At 37.1% G+C, this 22,155-nt stretch overlaps 1 protein-coding gene across 6 annotated transcripts in view; it reads right to left on the bottom strand.

Annotated features, from left to right (window-relative positions):
- Positions 1-5,619: 5,619 nt before the first annotated feature.
- Positions 5,620-22,155, bottom strand: part of LOC126998756 (phosphofurin acidic cluster sorting protein 1-like) — a 95,108-nt gene continuing 78,572 nt past the window's right edge. For 3 of the 6 annotated variants that reach the window (XM_050860766.1, XM_050860772.1, XM_050860767.1), the window contains 13 exons: positions 21,694-21,869; positions 21,204-21,297; positions 20,870-21,025; positions 18,761-18,817; positions 13,689-13,830; positions 13,104-13,248; positions 12,297-12,508; positions 11,849-12,003; positions 11,141-11,348; positions 10,432-10,671; positions 9,736-10,004; positions 9,337-9,447; positions 5,620-8,887 (listed from right to left, as the gene is read on the bottom strand). In XM_050860766.1, coding sequence (XP_050716723.1) covers positions 8,769-8,887; positions 9,337-9,447; positions 9,736-10,004; positions 10,432-10,671; positions 11,141-11,348; positions 11,849-12,003; positions 12,297-12,508; positions 13,104-13,248; positions 13,689-13,830; positions 18,761-18,817; positions 20,870-21,025; positions 21,204-21,297; positions 21,694-21,869 — 2,084 coding nt within the window. In that variant the 3' untranslated portion in view covers positions 5,620-8,768. The remainder of the gene's footprint in view (positions 8,888-9,336; positions 9,448-9,735; positions 10,005-10,431; positions 10,672-11,140; positions 11,349-11,848; positions 12,004-12,296; positions 12,509-13,103; positions 13,249-13,688; positions 13,831-18,760; positions 18,818-20,869; positions 21,026-21,203; positions 21,298-21,693; positions 21,870-22,155) is intronic. The other 3 variants (XM_050860768.1, XM_050860769.1, XM_050860771.1) reach the window with 3 other exon arrangements.

Below are 22,155 nucleotides of genomic sequence, written 5' to 3'. Positions count from 1 at the left end.
AGGCAGGACTGTTCCATCAGTTGTCAGAACTTGGTTGCAATTTTGTACCTATACATGAGGCCAGACTTGTAAAGCAAGAAAACTTTTTTTGCTGACAAAACATTGGTGCCAGAATTTGTGGTGATATGTATAGGACTTCTTACGGGACCTCCAGACATGTATGAATGGAACACAAGAGAAACGAGAGTGAACTAGTCGTAGTCTAACACTTACCCTACTGTAGTGTGTACAAAAACTATCCTTTACATAAAAAGCATGAGTATCTTATTTCTCTGATATAAGTATGAACCTAAACTCTCAACTCTATCAAAAAATTAATATATATTCATATATAATATACAAAAGTTATAACATATGAGACAATGCATAAATGTAGCACATTTCTATCAGACAATTTTACAGTAATCATAATGGACCCATCGTTCTGAAAAAGCAATTATAATTGACAAAAGTAGTGTCACAGCTATTTTAAGAGTTTGAGTCTGAAGTACAGTGTGAGACTTGTGATTCAAATATACTTACAAGGATTTATTGCTCTTTCAGAGGTGGATTCATGCAGCTTATTGCCAGAATTCCTGCAGACTTCATCTGTAATGTTAGCAAAGACTGACAGTGTTACCAATCACTTGTCATATAGTGTAAGACTTCTTAGTGCTAGTCTTTTGATGATTTACTTTTCTCTAGTCAAAGCCGGTTGGCTGCAATGCAGCTGTGTTCTCCACACTCGAGGGAAGGACACAGTGAACCTGACAATAGAACACAATGACCAGTATGCACTATGAACACGAATAATTTGAGAACACCTTTAGACTAAATGTTTGGTAGCTTTATAGTTTTCTGCCTCATATAGTACATTAATATTTTGTAGAATAAATACCGATAAACCACAAATGTGTATCTTGACTCTTGTAATGCGCTAGATGACATTATCCGAACCACCCAGTTACTTTGAAGCAAACCAACCTGTATACTACATGAGGTCCTCTCATGACCCTCATTTGGGAGAACATTTAGAATGGACTCCTTCCTCTTGGTCAGTATATTTCTGTTACAGTTATGATGAACAAAAGAATTTTTTTAGTATTTAACAAACATTTGATCAAATTTACATAAAAATACTCCTTCATCCACACAACAAACTGAAGCACAATATTGATCTACTCTCTACACACAAGTACAGCCTTGACGGTAAAACTGCTGCGGGAATGAGTAAAGAGGTTGACAATCTTTTGAGGCTTTTTCTGAAATATCTTAATTTTAGGTGAGGTTTTGTTTTCTTTTTGTTTTCCTTAATATTTTTACTATTTGTTGAAATATACCTTAATAAATGTGTGGCAACTGGTGTTTCAAGAATAATGTTACTTGATCCTATATTAATTGCAAACATTATTTGACTTCACAAAGTGACAAAAAAATAAATTAAAATTTCCAATAAAATTCTAATTTGTAAAGATTCAGTTTAACTTCATATCAAGTATAGTGTATAATATAAAATGGCTACGCAATGCATTCTCTGCCGGGAACTGTGCTGCGGTGGGGAGTGCCGCTGGGCAGACAGTGTGTGAAAGGACTTGGGTGATACTCAGGGAACAGACTTTGAACTTTGTTCATTGTCACATCTTGACATAATGAAATTTACATACTTATCAAAGCTGATGAGCTCTGTGTAGCACTACAGACATAACAAATTGCCAAGTTTTTGCTACTATGCATGTATTTGATGGCTGTAAATGAAAGACTGTGTTGCCAATTTCTAGGACATTTTCTGCACTTTATAATTAACCTCCTCCTTTTCCATAATTATTATAATTGCATGATGGATGAAGCAATCATTTCTTCCAAATAGGGTGAGCAGCTCTGAGGCTAACGGAAAAATGGGTCTGTAGCATAAATCCAGTTTGCTATTTTTAACGACTCATTGCCACTCAAAAGACTTTTACTCACGGTGACTCACAAGCCTTGGGAACAGCTATGAGCCATTATGTGTAGCAATGAGGCTGATGCTCTGCCAGGACCTGTAGTCATGATGCCACTTTGCCACTATTAAAGACCCATAGTGGATGATAGAACTTGTGAATTCCTAAGAGTTAAAGTCTTGTGAGCCACTACGAGTTGTTAAAACAGCAAAGACGGTTTTTGAATAAGGCCCTGCCGGCACAGAAGCCTCTTTGCTGCTCTTAATGACTTGCAGCTGCTCACGAGGCCTGTGTGGCACTGTGCACTGTGCGTACAATACCTCTGAGCCAAATGTGAGTTGTTAAAAGTAGCAAAGAGACTTTATGGAAACATAGAAGGTAGAGAAAACATCTAGATGCCTTATAATGTTCCTTACTGATATGAAAAATTGACAACAAATACTAAAGCACATGAAGTAAGTCATGTAAATGAAGCAAAGTGTCATGACTTTATATCATAATACATACTCATAAAGTTCATACACTTACTTCTTACTTATTGTCAAAAAATACTTAAAACACAATGACAATTGATATGTTTCAAAGGTTATAAAAGTGGCAGCTCACTGAATACATGTTTCTCCTTCATAGAAAACTGCAGGTGACTCTAAACAAGCAAATGGTTCACAGTCCCACACTTAAAATAGTGATTGTTTGAGGACTTGATGTTACAAAAATTTAGGCTGTCAGTACCAAATCATATTCTTGGCTGTCATGAAGGCAGAAAAATAAATGTCTGGGATCACATATATGACAGGCGGGGAGTTCAGCTTTGATGGATTCTCACAAACTGCCGAAGGGTGACACCAAAGCATAGAGAGGCATCGTGGTGCTGGGCTACCCCCAACAAGTCAAACTAAAATTCAGCTCCTCAAGGTTGCAGTGCCAAAATCAAAACCAGAGCTGAAATCAAATGTTACATTTCTGTAAAACATTTGATTATTAACTTAACTCTTTCTGCAAGTTTAATTAAATTTTAATTTCATATTTAATGTGAAAGCTGAAAAGAATTCTTGTGAACTAAGTGAGTTTTTTGAGATTGTTCTCATATCCCCTAAGACTTCCAATCTGGAATTCCTTATTAAGTCTATCACATGAAATTCTTATTTATGCTGCAGGATTCCATCTGTCAGAATTCTGGCAAAGCATTACTCAAATGGACACAGGAGTGATTCCAAGATGCATGTAACAATACACCTCAAAACCAGTGCTAGTCTTCAAAATAAAAAACGAGACAGTATTACAACGAGAGGTTTAATTTTAGCCTCATCCTCTACAGTCCTTGTAAAGCAGCCAAGAGCCACTCATCTGCAGAACACGTCCTCTCACCCTGTTTGGGCATCCAGCTTCTGCAGTTCACTGTTGTGAGGGTGACAAACTCCACCATTAGCCTTCCACTGTGGCGGCGACAAACACCCTCCAAACAAAGTGCCCCTGACATCTCCCGGGGTCAGTACAGTAGTTTCCTCCAATACATATTACATCTATAAAACTTCTCAATATTAAGCATTACAAAAGTGAAAATTTATGCAATGTATAATATAGGTAATATGCTGTACTTTCTTTTGTAAGTTATGGTCCATAATTTTTTTACATAATGGAAAATGTCATAACGGTTACTTTTAAAATTCATAAACAACATCGTATAAAAAATTATTGGTACGTACATCCAAGCATTCTAATCTTAATGTCTAGCTATCTTAGTCACCTAGTATGTATACCTACAAATGCAAAATCATATTGATCACATCACATATATTTAACGGGGATATGGGGCATCATCCACTGAACCACGAATCACAAGACGGCTCTTCACACTAAACACACACACGCACACTGACTCACACACACACACACACACACAGACTGCACTATACTTGCAATACACAGTCAAATATTCATTATAGCCACAGAATTTTATATATTGGACAATTTCCCTGAAATAAAATCATCTTTATGTGCAAGCATATGGAGTGGAATTTCTCCCAAACAGCAGGACAAGTAACACTAAAGGAGGAGGAGGAGAGAGAGAGAGAGAGAGAGAGAGAGAGAGAGAGAGAGAGAGAGAGAGAGAGAGAGAGAGAGAGAGAGAGAGAGAGAGAGAGAGAGAGAGAGAGAGAGAGAGAGCATGTGCCTTACACACCCTCACACCTCTCCAGAGCACCTAAGTCATACTAACAACTTTTAGAGTTACCAACAAAATAATTTTGTTAACATACTTTAGTTGTTCCCTTCAAGAAGTGAGCAAAATATTTCCTTATCTTAATCTTATGTTAAGCAGCAAAATATTTCTTATTGTGTACATCCAATGTGTGTACATTTATATGCATTAGAAAAGAATTATGAATCCCTTAGGTGAATACATGAAAGGAAAAGAAAGAAATATTAAAAATAAGAATTATTGAAGCTAAGAAATGAAAGCCCTGTTAGAACTTAACATACACCATTAGCTTATTCCCTTTTGAATTCTACCTCTTAAAACAGTAACTATGTTCTTACCAAATTAACTACATATTTACTATGTTTTAAAAGATGCTTGCATTTACAAAATGACATCATAAAAAAACTAAGGCAGTGACTACAGTGCATTCTCCTCGCAGGTCACACGCCACAACCGACGGATATTTCTTGTAAGACTCTCACAGGATGCTCCCGACCCTGACAAGCATAAGACTAGTGGTTTTTGGCCCCACAAGGCCACTAATACTCGGTCATCAGCAGACTCCAATATCAGGGGTTTGGGTTGATGACGTACTTATCATCTCAACAAAAATATCAGATTCTTATCACACATTCGTGTGAGACGTAAATGTACTACACACAGTAACCTCAACACCGTCATGTCTGCCTAGTCTACATGTGGATTTGTAATGAATGATAAAACATGACAATGTTATTCTGTTTTGTAGCTGAAGCTTTGGATAATCTTATCATCATCACTGTCTTAGTAAAAATAAGGATAATGGAAAAAAAATTACAAGTAATAATAATAATAATGATAATAATAACAGTAATAATGAGTTTATCAAGCAATGGATCACAGAAATGAACCCTTACAGGAAAGTACTGATTCTTCACATGAGCAGAATATATTTCTCTTGAGAGCAACCCTCTGAAGTGATCATATTCCCTTCATCAACACTTAAACTATGAGATTACACTATGTAAGGGGCTTCAGTGGTCTTACTTTTGGTGCCAGACTCATGAGGAAATGAACCTCTTACTTCTCAGAGTCAGTGATCACCAACATGAATACTTAGGCAGATGGGATTACCGTTGCTGGCTTGATAGCTGTAAATAATAGTTACCTCTTCAGTTAGAGATGTTACATATAAATTCATGATCATATTTTGTGTTATGTAGTAAAATATATTCCTTCTTTTACTTCCAAAACTCTATTCATCCTTCTTCTGCTCTACTTAACATAGCCAGGAAGTACATGAGGGAAACAGAAGCAGCCCACAGACGGTTCACAACAGTAGAACACTCACCACAGCCTTGCAAAGTTACTTGGTGTTGTGAAGACTGAATAATAACCAATCATAAGTTCTCTTTTCCGAATAACAACAAATTATGAGTCCTCTCTCCATTAACCAGGATGCTTAACAAGCTGTTATATAATATATCTTGTATTCTGTTACTAAGATGCATTAGTAATTTGAGCTTCAGTTTCAAGTTCTTTATTTACAACATTAAAATACAGTAACAGGCAGGTTTTGCTCTCACACTAAACTGGGAGGCAATTTTCAGACAACAATGTATGAACAATTCAATGGTTTCATGGACTTGGTGACTGACCTCGTGTGGCAGCAAGGGTCAGGTGTGTGGAGGTGGCAGCAGGAAGCTGAGATAAAGACTTTCATGACAACACTGAAGCAAAACCAAGAGAGTGGCACAGAGAAGCACGACACAAGTCACATTTTTGTTGATGTGAAAAGATGGCAACATGAAAAATAGGTGATGATAAAAAAATAAAAAGAAAGGCAAAGTAAAAGAAAACTTTGAAATTTTTGTGATATAAATTCTTTTTTTCTTGGCAAAACATCTATATGTGAGGCACAGAATAGTGAATGGAACCATGTCATGTCTGGCTCAAGAGCTTGTTGCCTTACATCTACACCTGTGCTGGGTGTGTGCTGGGCCCCTCAGGTCTGGGTCACTGTGCACTGGATGGAGCAATGCACTAAAAGCCTTTCCATCTAGACAAAGTGGGATGTGTGTGATCCAAATAATAATAATAATAATAAAAACAATAATAATAATAATCATAATAATGATAATAATACGAGTAATAATTGCCCAGTTGTTACCTCTAGAGGCATAGCTACAAATCAGCTACTAGTTGCTTACCCAAGTTCTGCCAAATCAAAAATAGTATATGGAGGGTTTCTTTCCGCAGTGTTTTCCTAAACATGAGATGTGCAGTTTTCATCGAGTGATGGCAAATTGGTGTGAGAGGTTAAGCATGGTATACATTACTTGGCTAATAGTTTTGTTTTATGACTATAGATTATCTTTTATAGATATTAATATTCTGGTATTGTAATCCTTAGGCAATGAAGCCTTCACACACGTGGAAAAAGGAGGAACATTATGCAGCCCACTGAATCCAAACTAAAATTTAAGTGCTCAGCTCAGCTGCTTTAGGCAATGAGCCATTTACTGTTTCTGAATAGTACTGCACTTTGCTGCACTTAAAGCTTGTCACCAGAAAGGCCATGAATGTAACTTCTTCAAGACAAGCAGCAGTGCACAGACCTACACTCATGAACACTGAAGGAACCAGACAGAAAGTTACATAAAAACATGTCAAAGGTCAGCCCATCCTGATGACTCCATCTGTGACTTAGTTTTGACAGGCTCAAATTGTCATCAAATATGATGAAAATAATGTTTTCATTCACTGCACAGTGAATAAAATACTATTGGAAAATCATAGACTAAACTATTTTATTCAGCTTACAATTTTAGCACTTAAAAAATATCTAAATATATACACAATATGAAAGCTTCATATAATGAAGGGAAAAAAAACTTATTGCAGACTTGTGTAGAAACCTTAAAATGAAACTGCAACCCCTTTATCTTACCACTGGCCTAAGGATGCCTCAGTTTGTAAAACAGGGAGGGAAGGGCTGAGAAGCGTGAAGGACAGCACTACAGGAAGCTGAGTACCACGTCTGCATGAAGTAAGTTTTGGAGGTGTTCAAAGATGATTCATTTAGTTGGAATGCTTTGAGTAATGAGTCCCAATAGGAGGGCTTTCACTGTGCACCGCACCACAAGGCGGTCTGTTGCGTGCAAGGAATATCTCTTTTGATACAGTCTGTGTTACTCACGATGATGATGTTGATGATAGTAATAATAACAATAATAAGCCAGTCATATAAGAATGCATTTTCTGTGAATCCTCATTATGTAAAATATATTATTTATTTGATTTTTGCCAATTTTTTTTTTTCTTTTAGTCATAAAGGAAGACTATTGAATATTTAGAAGCCACAATTGGTTCCTTTGAAGCTATTTTTATTTCACTGATTTAAACTTACTAAAACTTTTGGAAATGCCACAGCTAAATTATATTTTTTTACAAAAATAATATTCTAAATAATTCTTAAGTTAAGAGGAACTTTCACCCTAGATGTGATATGACAGAAAAAAATAGTGTGCATTCCATTAAAAAAAAAAAGTTACTAACTCATAAATAAAAGGTTTTACTGAGTATGAATTCACCAAGATGCTTGAATGATCAACACAGCATTGTGACCTATACCTTTTTCTAAAGAGGACACTGATTCAACTTATATGGGAACCGTGTAGTTCACATGTGTGTGTTCTTTGTGTATGATATGCAAAACAACTTAAAATGTGTCTATCATTCACTGGAGATTACAATTCCACTACATTTATGCACCAGAGTCCCTTGGCGTCTTGCAAAGTATAAAACAGAGCTTTCCATCACCCTCCACCAGCACTACAGGTCGAGGCGGAGAACTTTATCAAGAATCACTGACAACATTTAAATAATATGAAAAAAATCATTCTAGCACATTCCAAAATGGAACTTAAAATTACATAAAAAAAAGCTATGACTTAGAAAATTGCAATATTAACATAATCCATATTTCTGGCTTCCTCTTCTATTGAGCAACTGCTCCTGAATAAGCAATCTACTAACTTGTGGACAGAAAAGGGCTTTGAGCATTCAAAAGTTCACATCCCGTGCCTCGCCAAACTGACTCAAGGTTGACATCAAACATATCTACAGCAAAAAGAAATTCTTTGTAATCTTTTCAAGTGAAGATGAAAATTGCTTCAGGTATTTTCTATCTGCATATAAAACTACATTCATATCTCTTCAAGATACTTTATATCTGAAACAAGAAACAAGTACCTATTTAAATCTATTAAAGGAATGGATGGTATAGTGCTCTCTCCATCCTTGTGCATTGCTCCTTCCTTTCTGGGGGACAAGAAATCCTTGGCCACAGTTTGCTCTTTGGTGGTAACATTCCTCTTACGAGCCCTCAAGCCCTCATTCTCTGTGACAAACTGATAGAAAGGAAAACTTCCCAGGCGACTTACAACATGAAGTCCTTTACAGTTAAGTAGTATTTTATGACAAAATCCTAAGTACACAGTGCTAGAGAAACTTGCATTTTTCACAACTGACAATTTTCACTATTTAATACACCAACTGTTTGATGTTCCTGATCTTTGTGCTTCAATTCTAAATTTCTAGCCCATTTCTAAAGTGTTCAACAATGTATAAAGAAAACGAGACTAACTTTCTGAATCCTTGGGAGGACTGAGTCACAAATTTGAATCTTGCAGGGTGAAAAGAGAGATGGGAAAGGACTTGATCTGTGTCTGCCACTGCGAGGACAACTGGAAGAACTTTACATTCATCCACTCAGCAGAGTCTATGCTCACTGAAAATAAACATTATACATTAAAAATATGAATACATTAGTTTATCATCATCATCATATTATCAATTTCTTAGCCACACAATGTGGTAGTAAAAACAAATGTCTCAATTAAAAATAATCAACAAACAAAGCAACACGAATATGACATGATATTTAATACATAATATTATTTGGGAAAAGTCCTTCTAATTCAGCATCATTCTAGAATTTTCTTTTCATATCCTATTTTCTTCAACATCTGCAAGAAGGAAAACAGCCTGGGAGAAGTGCAAAAACTGGTCAAGCTAGTTCTTCGTCCTTTCTGCATAAGGAATAGTATGTCGAGGGAGGTAGAATTTACCTTCTGTAAAACTGCATCTTATACATTGAAGATACGATGTTTTAAAAACAGCCTTACATAAACAAAAAAGCAAGGGAAACTTTGCTAGCTAATTTTCCCATTGACCAACCTTTGAAGGGCTGGTTCTTGGCGCTGCCCAGCAGCCTGCTCACGCCGTCAACAACCTCTCGGCGGCTCTCTGTTTCCCTCTCCTTCTCCTTCTTCTTGCCAAGTCTCATGACTGGGGAAAAAAATTGGGTACATGTATTAATGTGTCATTTTTTCAAGGCAGTTTTCTACTTCATTACATTTCCTTATATTTGAGTGAGGACCATTTCATTCTAAACATAAAATCACTTAATCTTTCCTGTCCATATTTACATAAATAAAAGTAAAGACATTATGTATTCAAGAATTAATAAAAGATGAGGGTTACTATGCAGCTCCATGCTCTTTATTGAAAACTAATATTTATCATGACAAAATAAATAAAGGATCTGATGGTAACCTGAAGTACAATATCACTTACTTCTCTGTTTCTTTTCTTTAGTAGCATATGAAAGGGTTAGGTGGTGACAAAAACTGGGGTCAAATGGCTGGGTCACTCCGAGGGGGGCCAGGCGAGCAACTTGCAATGTTCGGAAGCTTGTTTTGAGAGTGTATTTTCCACCCTCAATGCGGGCTTTCTCCTTCTCTTTGTCCTTTTCCTTTTCCTCCCGGCCTGAGCCTCTCACCAGCCAGTAGTCAACCTGGAGGTCCAAGGGTTCATGCCATCCACTTTCAGCAAGCATCTTGTAACTGGATAGAGAAACATTGAGAGAAAGTATTAGATTTTTTTTTTCTATGCAATGTACCATGTATCTTAGTCTCTCTCTATTCCCTGTCTGGCTCCCTCACTGTGAGGATCAAGGCACGAGCCTCCTGCTGCAGGACAAATCACACCCTGATACTGTTGTTGTAATTTGTGCGTTGCTGAACTGTCTTGTGTTGTGTACAGCAGTGCATCACAAGTGACTCATTTAAAAACAAACTCAACCATACCTTCCTAAACCTTAATATTTACTAGTGTTGATATGCAACGTCATGATTGCCATTTGATGGTGTTTCAATACGGTTTAAGGACAGACCACCTAGTCGAAACAATAGGGTCTGTTTGGTCTGAACATCTATGTAAATATAATTAAATCTATGTAAATCCCCTCTCTAATATTTATATATTGCTTACTTAGCTAAGTGTGAGCTATTGATGTTGGGTGATGATGGAGGTGTGGTGTTTTCACGAGTCTTGTCAATGCTGAGCCCCGTGGTGGGTGTGGAGGCTGCTGGCGGTGACCCGGGAAGGATGACTGCTGTGGGTGCTAGGGCAGGGTCCTCCAGATCAACAGAGGTGGAGGTGACATCGCCACTTCCTAACCGCACATCCATGATGAACGGTACGAATGCCTGTGAGGACTCGTCATCTCCACTAGAAAACAAATAACAGGGTTCTGATAATGAATGACAGTTTGTGGTGAACAAGGTGGTTACATAATAAAGATATGGGGTGTGTAGACCGGAGTTCTACTTTGGAAAACAGGATGACGTGTAGTAAAAGTAATACATTCTTTGCTTTCAAAGAGCTTGAGAAGGCTGATGATGGAGCTGACATGGAAGGATTATTGGTGATGGTGAACACATTTAATTTGGGAGGGAGGATTTGGAAGGCTGCTCACTGAAGATTCCTTGAAGTGGTTACTGGGAAAATTAATCTGAATGATAAGTTGTTTTAGGTAAACTCAGAATATTTTTTGCACTGCTTGGGCTTTTGGAAGATGTGCAGGGGATATAAGAAAGCATATTTTTAAAAGTACCAAACCTAAAATATGGTATTCATAAAAACTATGGCTAATGCATTCCATTAATAATGAAGTTATCTGAATGTGCAATCTTCTTACCTCTTTTCCTTGTATGTCAGCATGGCCTCAGCAATGGGCAGGTGCAGTGTCTGCTGTGCTTGTGTCAGATATCTATGAACACGATTTACAACTTCCTGTACGTCCGGCTTCTCCCACCGCTCCACAACCTCTCTCCAAGATTCACTGACAAAAGCTGCACCGTATACGGAATCGATAGACCCTAAGTACTTTGCTAAACTATTTACACCTGCGGAAGGGAAAAAAATACCAATGTAATTTTAATAAGCTTAAGTTGCCTTTTTAAGGATTTACCACCACCTCAACCTGAGGGACTTTTTATATAACATGATGAAATCTTTGTTACTCACATGGTTATGATCGCTGTGCCCTTAGCAAAGAACAGGCAAAAGAATGTAGAAGAAAACAATCAAAAGTAGTAGAGATGCAGGACAAAAGTAGGTGAAAGAAAGAAAGTCCAAGGCAAAAAGGAAAGTTACATGTAGCAATCCCTGTTCTCACCTTATTTATGTAAAGTGGGTTTGTGATAAAGGTAGAGAATTACGTTTGCAAGAAATATCAAAAGTCTAAAAGATGCAAGGCTATAAATTTAATAAATTATTCATAATTTTTATCCAAAGTTTCCTTTTCTTCAGGTAAAAAATGCTGGAATAGGTATATGAAACAGTAGCATTATAATTAAACAAACAAAAACATAAATGAGAAAGACATTTAATGCCCTCAACTCACCAAGAGGAATGATAAGGAATCTAATGTGATTCTGGAAGTCTGGAGGTTTTGATGAGAACTGATCAACATATGGCCGCAGGACACAGCTTATGTACAGATCAGAGCCCACTACCACCACCTTCATTGGACCCGGTGCTTTTAGATTACTATTGCAGCTGAAAACATGAGAGCAACCTGTATTTCAAGCAGCAAGGTAAACTGTCATACTGATCGGAGAGTCAATCATAGTTTCTCATGACAGAAATGTACATTACATCACTCCCTCGGCATTCCATATGCTCTTACTATATGCATCATTAGCATTCCATATTCTTTCACTATCTGCATTATTCAGCATTCCATATTCTCTCACCATCATGGACATGCTGCTCAGATGACCTACAGAGTAAACTAGAAAATTTCAGAGCATCAACTTATGTCAGCAAGTTGAACAAAAAAGAATACTCACAATTTTTGTAGTTTATTTACAAGGTGAGATATGGTTGCCTTGACATCTGCTAGGGCCATGGTTGTGATGACGCGGTGGCCGTGGTCGGTGAGGTGGGCCGCCAGCAGGGGCCCGTGAGACTCGGCTGTGTTGACCAGAACAACGTGGTCGGGGAGCTGGATGTCCTCGACTGGTAATACTCTTGCCAACTGCTCTAATAATACTTTCCTCGGCTGCAATGACAAAATAAAATTCTCTCTTTCTATCTCTTTACATCTAATCTCCAAATGGGTGGCTGTCCATCAAGCTAGACAGCTAATGCCATTTATGCCATTTATTTACACTCATTGAATTTTGTTGGGGTACCTGAGGAGTACTTTCCTCATTTCAAGGAGTGCACTTTTAAAGGTTACAATGTCAGCCCTGCCACAGTCTATAAAAGCAGAGAAGCAACCTGATGGTGGTCTGACTTTAGCCTGGCCTGAGTACTTTTACTGAAACAAGTTGACAATTAACTAAACACTCAGGCTACTGCTGCATAAATATTAGGATACCAAGTAAATAGATCAGGAATTGAATAAACAACTTCACAGATGGTTGACAGACTTTGATCCACTCGAGAGAAGTATCTACGAGAAAATATCTACTAGTCGGATGTAGTGTTTCTGGTTTGTATATATAAACTCCCTCTGTAGATTAATTACACTCATTAAATGCCTAGTATTGTATGCACATCCACCTTGAAATATTTACAAGCTGCATATCTCATCATTACTCCTAAAAGCCTCCACATATGTGCTAGGGTAGAATGCATAGAGAGTCACTTACACTAGAATCAACATTGGCACTTGAATTGGTACGTTCAACGGCTGTCTTTTCTTGCCGCGGCGTTGATCCGCCGGTGGAGGAGATGCTTTTCCGTTCCTTCAGAGACATGTTGCTGCGATCTCTGTTGAACAATTTAGCTTTGTTGCTGAAAAGGAATTTTAAATACTATTCACAAATTTTAAATAGAATGTTGATAGAATTCCAGCGACTATAGCTAATAAACTCTGCATGCGTGAGAGGGAAAAGGAGAGAAAGAGAGGAGAGAGAGAGAGAGAGAGGAGAGAGGAGAGAGAGAGGAGAGGAGAGAGAGCAAGAGAGACACCCCCACACAGACAAAATATGACAAACACAATAGTCAGACAAAGACAGATGGGGAGGGAGATGCATATTTAACACCTTCCCAACATTTATCACACTAACTTAACTGCCAAAAAACACACAACAAAGAAAATATTACAGGGAACACTTGACTCTGAAGCAGACAACCTCAAGCCACCCGGTGAAGCATTTAGCAACTAACAGTACACTCCTAAACCCCACCTCTATCTTTATCCACAGCCAATGTAAAAGTTTTAATAAGGTCACCTCTTGTTCTTGTCGTCCCGTGGTGGCGAGGAGGCAAGACACTGGGGGTCGGAGTGCTCCTGGTCGGTCCAGTTCTCCATGTGGTCGCTGTCTGCCCTCTTGCTGCTCTCGTCGCTTAACCTGTCGGCTCCCACCTTGTCTGCTGGAATATGAGTCTGCCATTAATTCCCTGACCTGACAAATCCTCAAAATGAAGTGTACAATTAGCATACAAACGTTACATGCTAAACCTTATGAGTCTCTTGCACACAGTCAACCACCTGGCATGTAATTTCTATGTTTACATCATATCACGCTAGTAATGAATTGATAAAATTGAATGATTTATCAATTCATTTTGCTGCTCAACAAGTACATTACATTTTCAATGCTGAAGAATTAGCAGTAAGACAGCACAGTAAAAGAAAATAACCAAAAGTAACAAAAAGTGATAAAAACGATACAATCAGACACTGACCACCGCGGCGTCACTGTACAGACCACAGCGGTGAAATCCACCTTGATGACATTCCACTGTACCTTATCAAATGCTTAGCTGGAGCTGATGTTGGTCAAGAGTTACCAAATTCTCTTCACTATCAATATCATATTATACTAAGTGCATATTAATGAGGGTAATAAAGTCAAGGGAATTTGTTTACTATCACCAGGCGACTTTCTGGCAACACTTGCGGTCAGCCTTGGCAGAAAAATCTGCTCCTCCTGCCCTGCACTGCCTGCAGTCTGCATTTAACGTTTGATGAATTAAAATGACCAGATCAGAGCAACTCGCCAGATATTCACAATTCGGGCTTGAGGGCTGACCACGAATGTTTGATAGATTAGCCTGTAAGACATACACAAAACAAAACAAAACAAAACAAAAATACAAATAAATAATTAAAAACTTTGTGACCCAGATTTCCACATGAGGGTTTTCATTTGGATATTTTTGGGGTTATTGTGGTGGTGGAATCTGTAGCAGTGAAAACCACGTTGGTGAAGTGCTGACTGTGATAATAAAAATAATAATAATAATAATAATAATAATAATAATAATAATAATAATAATAATAATAATAACAATTAAACTATAGACAAAATTTATAAATACAGAATACTAAGCTGTATTGGATGAAGAGGCTTGTCAGGGGAAAGTTGCAGAACAAAAAATATTTTCCTCACGGCTGAGCAGAGGGAAAGCTGAAGCCTCAGATAAAAAAAATCTAGCACTGCAGCAAGGTCACTTCCATGGTGCATAATTATTTTTTTGTACATGTTGTAATCAACATAATTCTGATGCTAGATAATACGCGGCACTTTCCTAAATGAATTCTATAAGCTGAACAAAAATAAATTACAGAAACATAAAGCATGAAGCCTAAGTCAGTTACAGGAGTTTGGTGAGGATAACTCGAAATTTAAAGCTAACACAGCCATAACACTGAGTGATGTTAGGCGTTAGTTTGGTACAACATAACTGCTTTTGACATTTCTGAAAATATATTAATTCTTTTGAAAATATATCACTCAAACTGATTAATCAAACTTGAAAAAACATAAGAGAAAACATGTAGAGGAACAGGCAAGGTATCCTGTTTCTGGTTTAGCCAAAGAACTTGATTTTAGTAGACACTGGCTATAGGCATGAGCTAATCATCCTTTGAAAATACCAACAAGAGTACATTTAATTCAGTAAACACAGCCAGATGTCAACAATAACAAACAACCGGCTCATAGTACAAAGCACTAAAAGAACTTACAGCTAGAAAAAATGACAGAACAGTCTTACATTACCTTGACAAAGAGGACAATGCACTTGAGGATGACAGAAATACATAACAGTTCAAAAGACAAAACAGTTCAGGAAGGTTTTCATGTAGTGATCCAAGGCACAGGGACGTGCAGAATAAAGAGTTCCTCCAAGTATTTACAGGTATGTCAGTGTCACCAAATGAAAAGGAAACAGGATACATACAAGCATCACGTAAATAAAACTTGCATGACTACAGTTTTGATATGTCTGAATCTAGACCAAAAAATATGTTATGGCACCATCATCCTTGTTTCCAGCATGAGGAAGGTGGAGGCTTAGGTGCACCTGATGACTCAACACAGAGGCAAGTACTTCAGTCCAGCCGTGGATCTCTCATACAAACTAAACAGGAGTCAACACAACATTTGTAATATCATCAGAGTAAAATGAAGACAATAATGCAGAAGTACAATGAAACAGTGTTGTAATCTATCATGCATGTACACACACTGAGGCAGCTTCCTGAATGTTGTCAAGGGATAGAATTCAGTGTTAAACATCTTTCCTCTTTGTAAATCTCATATTGGATTGGTAGCTATTACTGCTTATAACAGGTGGTTAACTGTGCAAGGAAAACTGTGGAGGGAAGGAAAACATAGACTGACTAATCAGCTACATGTCAGGCAACAAAAATGGGGCAAATGTAGAAAAGTCAGGAATATATATATAACAAAATAAAGCTGAATACATCAGTCCACTGAAGAAACCTACTTCTGGCAGAAAACACTACAGACATGCACTTTACAAAGTATAGTTTATTTGCAGATAATTTTTTGTAAACCAGAAGCATTTAGTGGACACTTTTAGCAAAAAATATCCTTGTTCTGCATCATTTTGCTATTAAAAATGCAGTTCTGTATCTAATTTTGGGAGTTTTTCATGGTGGATAAAAACGTTACAACTGCATAAAAGCCAAAATCTGGGAAGGCTGGAGCTTGGCTCTGCCCCTTCAAAACAAATGCAATGCATGGCCAAAGCTTGTAAGTCTGAATGAGTACAGAATAGTGCAATTATATAATAATGTGCCTGACTCTGAAGCAACTATGTTTTCAATGAAAAAATAACTACAACTTTTAATAACTGAAGGATTAAGCTGCAGGGAACTTATGCAAAATGTATAGCTTCTAATAAAAAGAGGCTTAGAGAGTTAAAATTTGAGTCTGTTGAACACCTGGCTTCATTTAACAGCTATTCCTATACACTGGGGCAATAATCTGGTGTCTGGTGAACTGATGTCTTCTTGTGTGTTCTGAACTGAACAAACCCAAAGTGATCAGAACATGGTGAAGATGTAATACAGAAATTATTTTCATGGAAACTGTTTGCAACTATGAAGTGTTGTGTGCTAGTCATTCAATGCTTCATAACTATTTCTGTATCTTTCAAATGTGAGACGGTCTCTGAGGACCAACAATGGTAACTCATAATAAAGCAATTGGCCTTTAACTAGTATATCATCATCACATTGATAAAGATGCCAAGTGACTTCCACCCAGTACACAACTCATGTCAGCATTGCAGTGGCCCCCTTATATGCGTACATACATGAGCAAGACCCTGCTTCTTAGTAACAATGGGTGGGGATGGTCTTTGCTGCCCCCACCATGAAAATAAAAATAATTCATGAGATGGACAAGGGATAGGTCACTCATCACAATGGGCCACCCTCACACTTACTCTCCATTCATGCCAGCAAAATATAAATGAAAGGACTTTAGCGAAGTATTTAGAATGCAACATACACATATTAACTGTGGCACTCTTACCAGTAACATACACTCATTTAAAATGTTTTGGTAAGGCTACATTCTCAGAAAACATTACATATTCAGTATTACCAAATCATGAACAGTCACCAGTTGTGTGGGGTGTGATCCAAAACATTAGCCTGAGCCTTGTCTTAGATATGCACCTTCAGTTTGGCTGTTAACAATAATAATGCCATGATTAGTCATCACTTTCAGCAGTAGTTTTCCATATTCATGATTAACACTGAAGTAATGCCACGAATGGGAAAAAGGTCCAGCCAACACCTCCTCCAGTGCATAAAGATTCAATGTGTCAATAAGAAGACTGGTGTTCATTTGAAGGTATAAGGTTTGAATGATCTAAAAAGACACCAACCAAGAGGCATTTGTCCAGTTTGTAGGTGAAAGAACATGCTACAGATGATAAAATAGGCCAGCACTGTGCCCTTCTATATTCTGGGTATATGAAACCCTTATAATTGGCATGAGGCATCATAGGTGCCCCTAAATATGGTATAGTAATGCAATGGTCAGTCAGGACTTAATATGACATGAAGCTGATCAAAGTTATAGATGAATTCAAAGAGCTGACAGGCAGCATGTTGGCACTCTTTGGTTTCTCATTAGCAGCTGTAGACAGTCAGACATTTGTGGGATTTGAATGCACACACTGCTTGAGGATTGCACTATTTGACCTGGCGCTATTAGGGACCTCACTGTTGCCCCTCAAGTGAAATGTTTGAATACGAAAATGGTAGTCCGAGGATGGGCTACATGAATTATACTAATTAAAGGTGCACAGTCTTTACATGCTTTATGTTTATCTTTTTCATCAATAAATCTAATTGTTGTGGCTGGTTTCCTTCTCATTGTCTTCAGTGATGACAAATTGTGGATTGTAAGCAAAATAAGAGTAAATATCACAATTATCATCATAATCTAGGAAAGTGCCTTGACAGGTGCATAACACTGTCCCAGAGCCTGTGTGTTATTACCTGTCATTGTGCCATGATACACAATTAATCTATAGTCAATAAAATGACACCTGTTTTTGTGTAAATCTCATCTGTATGCTAATTTTCCTGAGAATATATTTTTCACATAACTTTTCAAAGTAAAGTGACCTCACTTTACACACATATGCGCGCACACATGCATGACGCATCTGCAACCACACTCTTCTTGCTTCTTATGAGGTTTACAGTTTTGAAAAAAATACCCCGAAGAAATGTAAGACATTATTGTAAGACACAAAGAATTATTCGTAAAGAAATTACTAAACTATTTGATAAAAAAACATTCTATTTAGTACTGAGTAGATTAAGGAAAACAAAACAAAAAAACATTCACCCAGTCAGTCTATATCTACACTCAATGCAAGAGGGAAGCATCACTCCATAGGGAACAAGTCTTGTCATGCCCAATATACAAGATACACAACAGAGTAGGTTTGGTCCCAGTGGTACAGTTAGTCACTCAAGCTACAGACAGCATCACCACACCAGCCAAACAAAACAGTCCAAGGGCACCTTTGACACCATGGGGACGCAACGCACCTGGGACCTTCAATCGCAGGTATGGACCCCCTGTGTTAGGCATTAAGGTGCTCATTAGATACAATACCACAAGCTACAGTCTCAGGATATGTACAACTTATGCTTTTACTAATATAATCATATGATGGTCTTTTTCCAATACATACTGAAAAATTGTACATTTATGTCTTTAAAATAAACTATATTATACTTTAAGATAAAATACTCAACCCCAAAGGTCTTTTTCTGCGAACAGTTTGCAAAAAATGCTATCTTGTTTGCACTGCACTGTTCACTACCTTCAGGCAAATAAAACTAACAAACTAGTATAGTCTGGCATTACTTGAACCTCTATTAAAACAAGCAATTTGTGTCAGGCTTATCCTAACCTTAGTAATAGATGTTCCTCACCACCATTTTACAAACTGAGCAGCATTGCACCAAACACTAAATAAAAAAAATTATTCTGTATGTCAATGAGCAGGTTTGTCTCATTTCCTTAGAAGAAGTGAAAAGCTATATAATTTTTTGTAAATAGGGCTCTACTTGTCAAGAGATTTTATGTATGAATAAAGTATTTGCTGGATCCAATACAGGCTGTAAGGAAGTGTGATATAATGCCTACCAAGTGGATACAAGATCATTCACACAGTGCCTCTCCTAGCTTTTGGAAAACAAGATCTAAAATGCATTCACTCATAAGACCAGACATAACTTTGAGCTGATTGGTGCCATAAAGTGACACTAAATAAATAAAAAAATCAGTAGCATCAACTTCTTTCAGGCTCTACAACCTCCATGCAGCTTGTCAGTTTATTTTTCTTTATTGCTGTATCTTCACTGCACCTAAAATCAGTTCCTACTTTCACATTCTTGACTTGCATTTGCCATTTTACTCTCATCAACATTTCTTTCTTTCTTGGTACATGATGAACTCTTAATCACTCAAGATATACATGGATTAAACAACAAAAGCTACTGGCATCTCTAACCATGGGCAAATAAACTCAAGAGTAATGACTAAATGAGTTTATTTATTTTAGTCATTTGGAAAATCATTACTACTTTGAAATCACTGAAATATTTTCACTGGAGTAGAGGCAGATGGGGCTATCCATGTGTTAGATTAACCTGGCTATGTGCGAGTGGCATGACGCCACAAATGGTATCATGTACTACAAAAGTGACAGTATCAAAGAAATTCATGTTTTAGATGGCTGAAATATACGGCTCCGTCAAAAAGTAATCAAACTCAGCTTAGTTTACGATTTGTTGTCTTTTTTTTTATTTTTTTAGGATTTTTAATGCAAACCCATAGCTATCAGAGGAAAGTTATGGAATTTGGAAAACAACTGATATCTGAATCTCCTGTCAGGCTGTCATTGTTTCCTCTCACAGAATGGCACTGATCCAAGTCCATTTTATGATTCACAGTAAAAAGACAATTTGATGATGTATATACACAATGGTATGTTTGCTTCAGAGCAGCAAACATGGTGGTCTGCATATCTAATTACAATAAGAATTAAATATGAGAAATAATATGTATATCAATAATTGTCATTCAGGCTCATGCACACCAGTGCTCCATGGCTCTGAGTGGAGTTAAATACTCCTATAAGAAATAGTAAATGATGACACTGAGGATATTGATCTACAGGATACATGGAATTATTCTTGTTACTGTATTCTTTATAAACTACAAACACAAATTACGAAAGATGTTAATGATACATGTTCGTTAAAGAATCAACATATATTAAATAATGCCAAGGACTCCTTAATGCATCTTTAATAGAAACTGATATCCTGAAAAATTACAGTCATTTACAATCATGTTCATACATTATATGAACTTGCAGTATATTAATAGAAAAAAAAAATAATAATAATTATAATAATAAAAAAATCTGACATTATTTTACTTGGTAGAAATTTACGTCCAGAATAACCTATCAAGTTTGAACATCTCTATTATTTTCATTGCAAAAATAATGTCACTGAATAATTAACATTTTGTCGTAAAAAAAAAATGAATAGAACGAAATAGTTTCAATGAAGTGTTTAGAAATTATATGGATGTTCATGTAGCTCTAAACTAACCTTCATTAAGTAAAGAGCGCGACGAGGAGAAGTATGGCCGGAGTGAGGGTTTGGGCGTGGAGGTGATGGAGATTGTGTCAACTTCTGGTCCAGAGTCGCTCAGATCTTCCAGCTGGTCAAATAAGTCCTCAATTTCAGCTTCATCTACTTCAGCACCTGTTGAGATAAGTAGCTTTGAAACACACCACTAAAAAAATAATTATACTTTATGATTTTGTCTATTCTTTTTGCAAACAAACAGAATAATAATTACTTATTTAGACTTGAAGCCCCTTAAAGATGCATAGGTCCTAACTAAAAGTTCAAACTATGAATCAAAACACTCCATATCTACCAGTTCTAGGATCCAACTCTTGATCTTGTTCAAAGGCCTCAGGATCTTTAAATCTCTTGAGCAATGCAATAAACCTTTGCTTTAGATTTCGTTGCTGAAAAGAACAAAAGAATTTAAAAACATTACATCCTAGTAATTTAAATATATTTTTTTTAAATTTTCACCTGTGAAAATGTATGCAGTACACACACACACACACACACACACAAAAAAAAAAAAAAAAAAAAAAAATGTTTAATTTTTGAAAATGTATGCAATACTATGAATGAACACAAACAATCATGTTATTACTTAATCAAAGGAAAAATGTTAACTGTTTGCATTTTCCAAGTTTCTGAAAACACTTGAGTATTTAGTAAAAATCTCAGCTTTTCTGTCAACCATGAGTCTACAGCCCAGAGTATGTGTATAGCAGAACCTGGCACCTATGGGCAACCTGTGAGCTGTTTGGAGAGTGCAATGGAAGTTTCTGACTCTCAGAATCCCTTACTCGAGCATTTGGAGGTAAACTTTTGGAGCGAGTGTTTGATCTCAAGTGGTGGTGATGGTGGTGGTGAGTTCGTCTGGTGCCGTCTTCCAGGATGGGCTCAGAGTCACTCCCTTCATCTTGGGAGCTGTAGTCCTCATCATCATCACTGTACACTTCCACAAGATCCACGGAGCGGTCTGGAGGAAAATAGGGATTGACAGTCTGACACTGATTTCTTAAGAAAAGAAAAATCCAAAATCAAACTGTGAAGAGTAAAATTAAACTGTGTGAGACTAATTAAAGACCAAAGGATAAAATATTTGGAAGAGTTAAACATTTCCATAGATCATCAGTTTGGTTTGAGGGGAGAAACACTTGGTAAATCCCCCCCTCCACACACACATGTCACTTAGCTTAAGAAAACGTGTAATGTGCATGCATAAACACTCCAAACTTCAAACTAATAAAATGAATAGTTACTTC

The sequence above is a fragment of the Eriocheir sinensis genome, chromosome 15 (genome assembly GCF_024679095.1).
Source record: "Eriocheir sinensis breed Jianghai 21 chromosome 15, ASM2467909v1, whole genome shotgun sequence".
In the NCBI taxonomy this organism is placed as follows: Eukaryota; Metazoa; Arthropoda; class Malacostraca; order Decapoda; family Varunidae; genus Eriocheir; species Eriocheir sinensis.
Note: the sequence above shows the minus strand (reverse complement) of the source record. Positions and strands in the feature narration are given on the sequence as shown.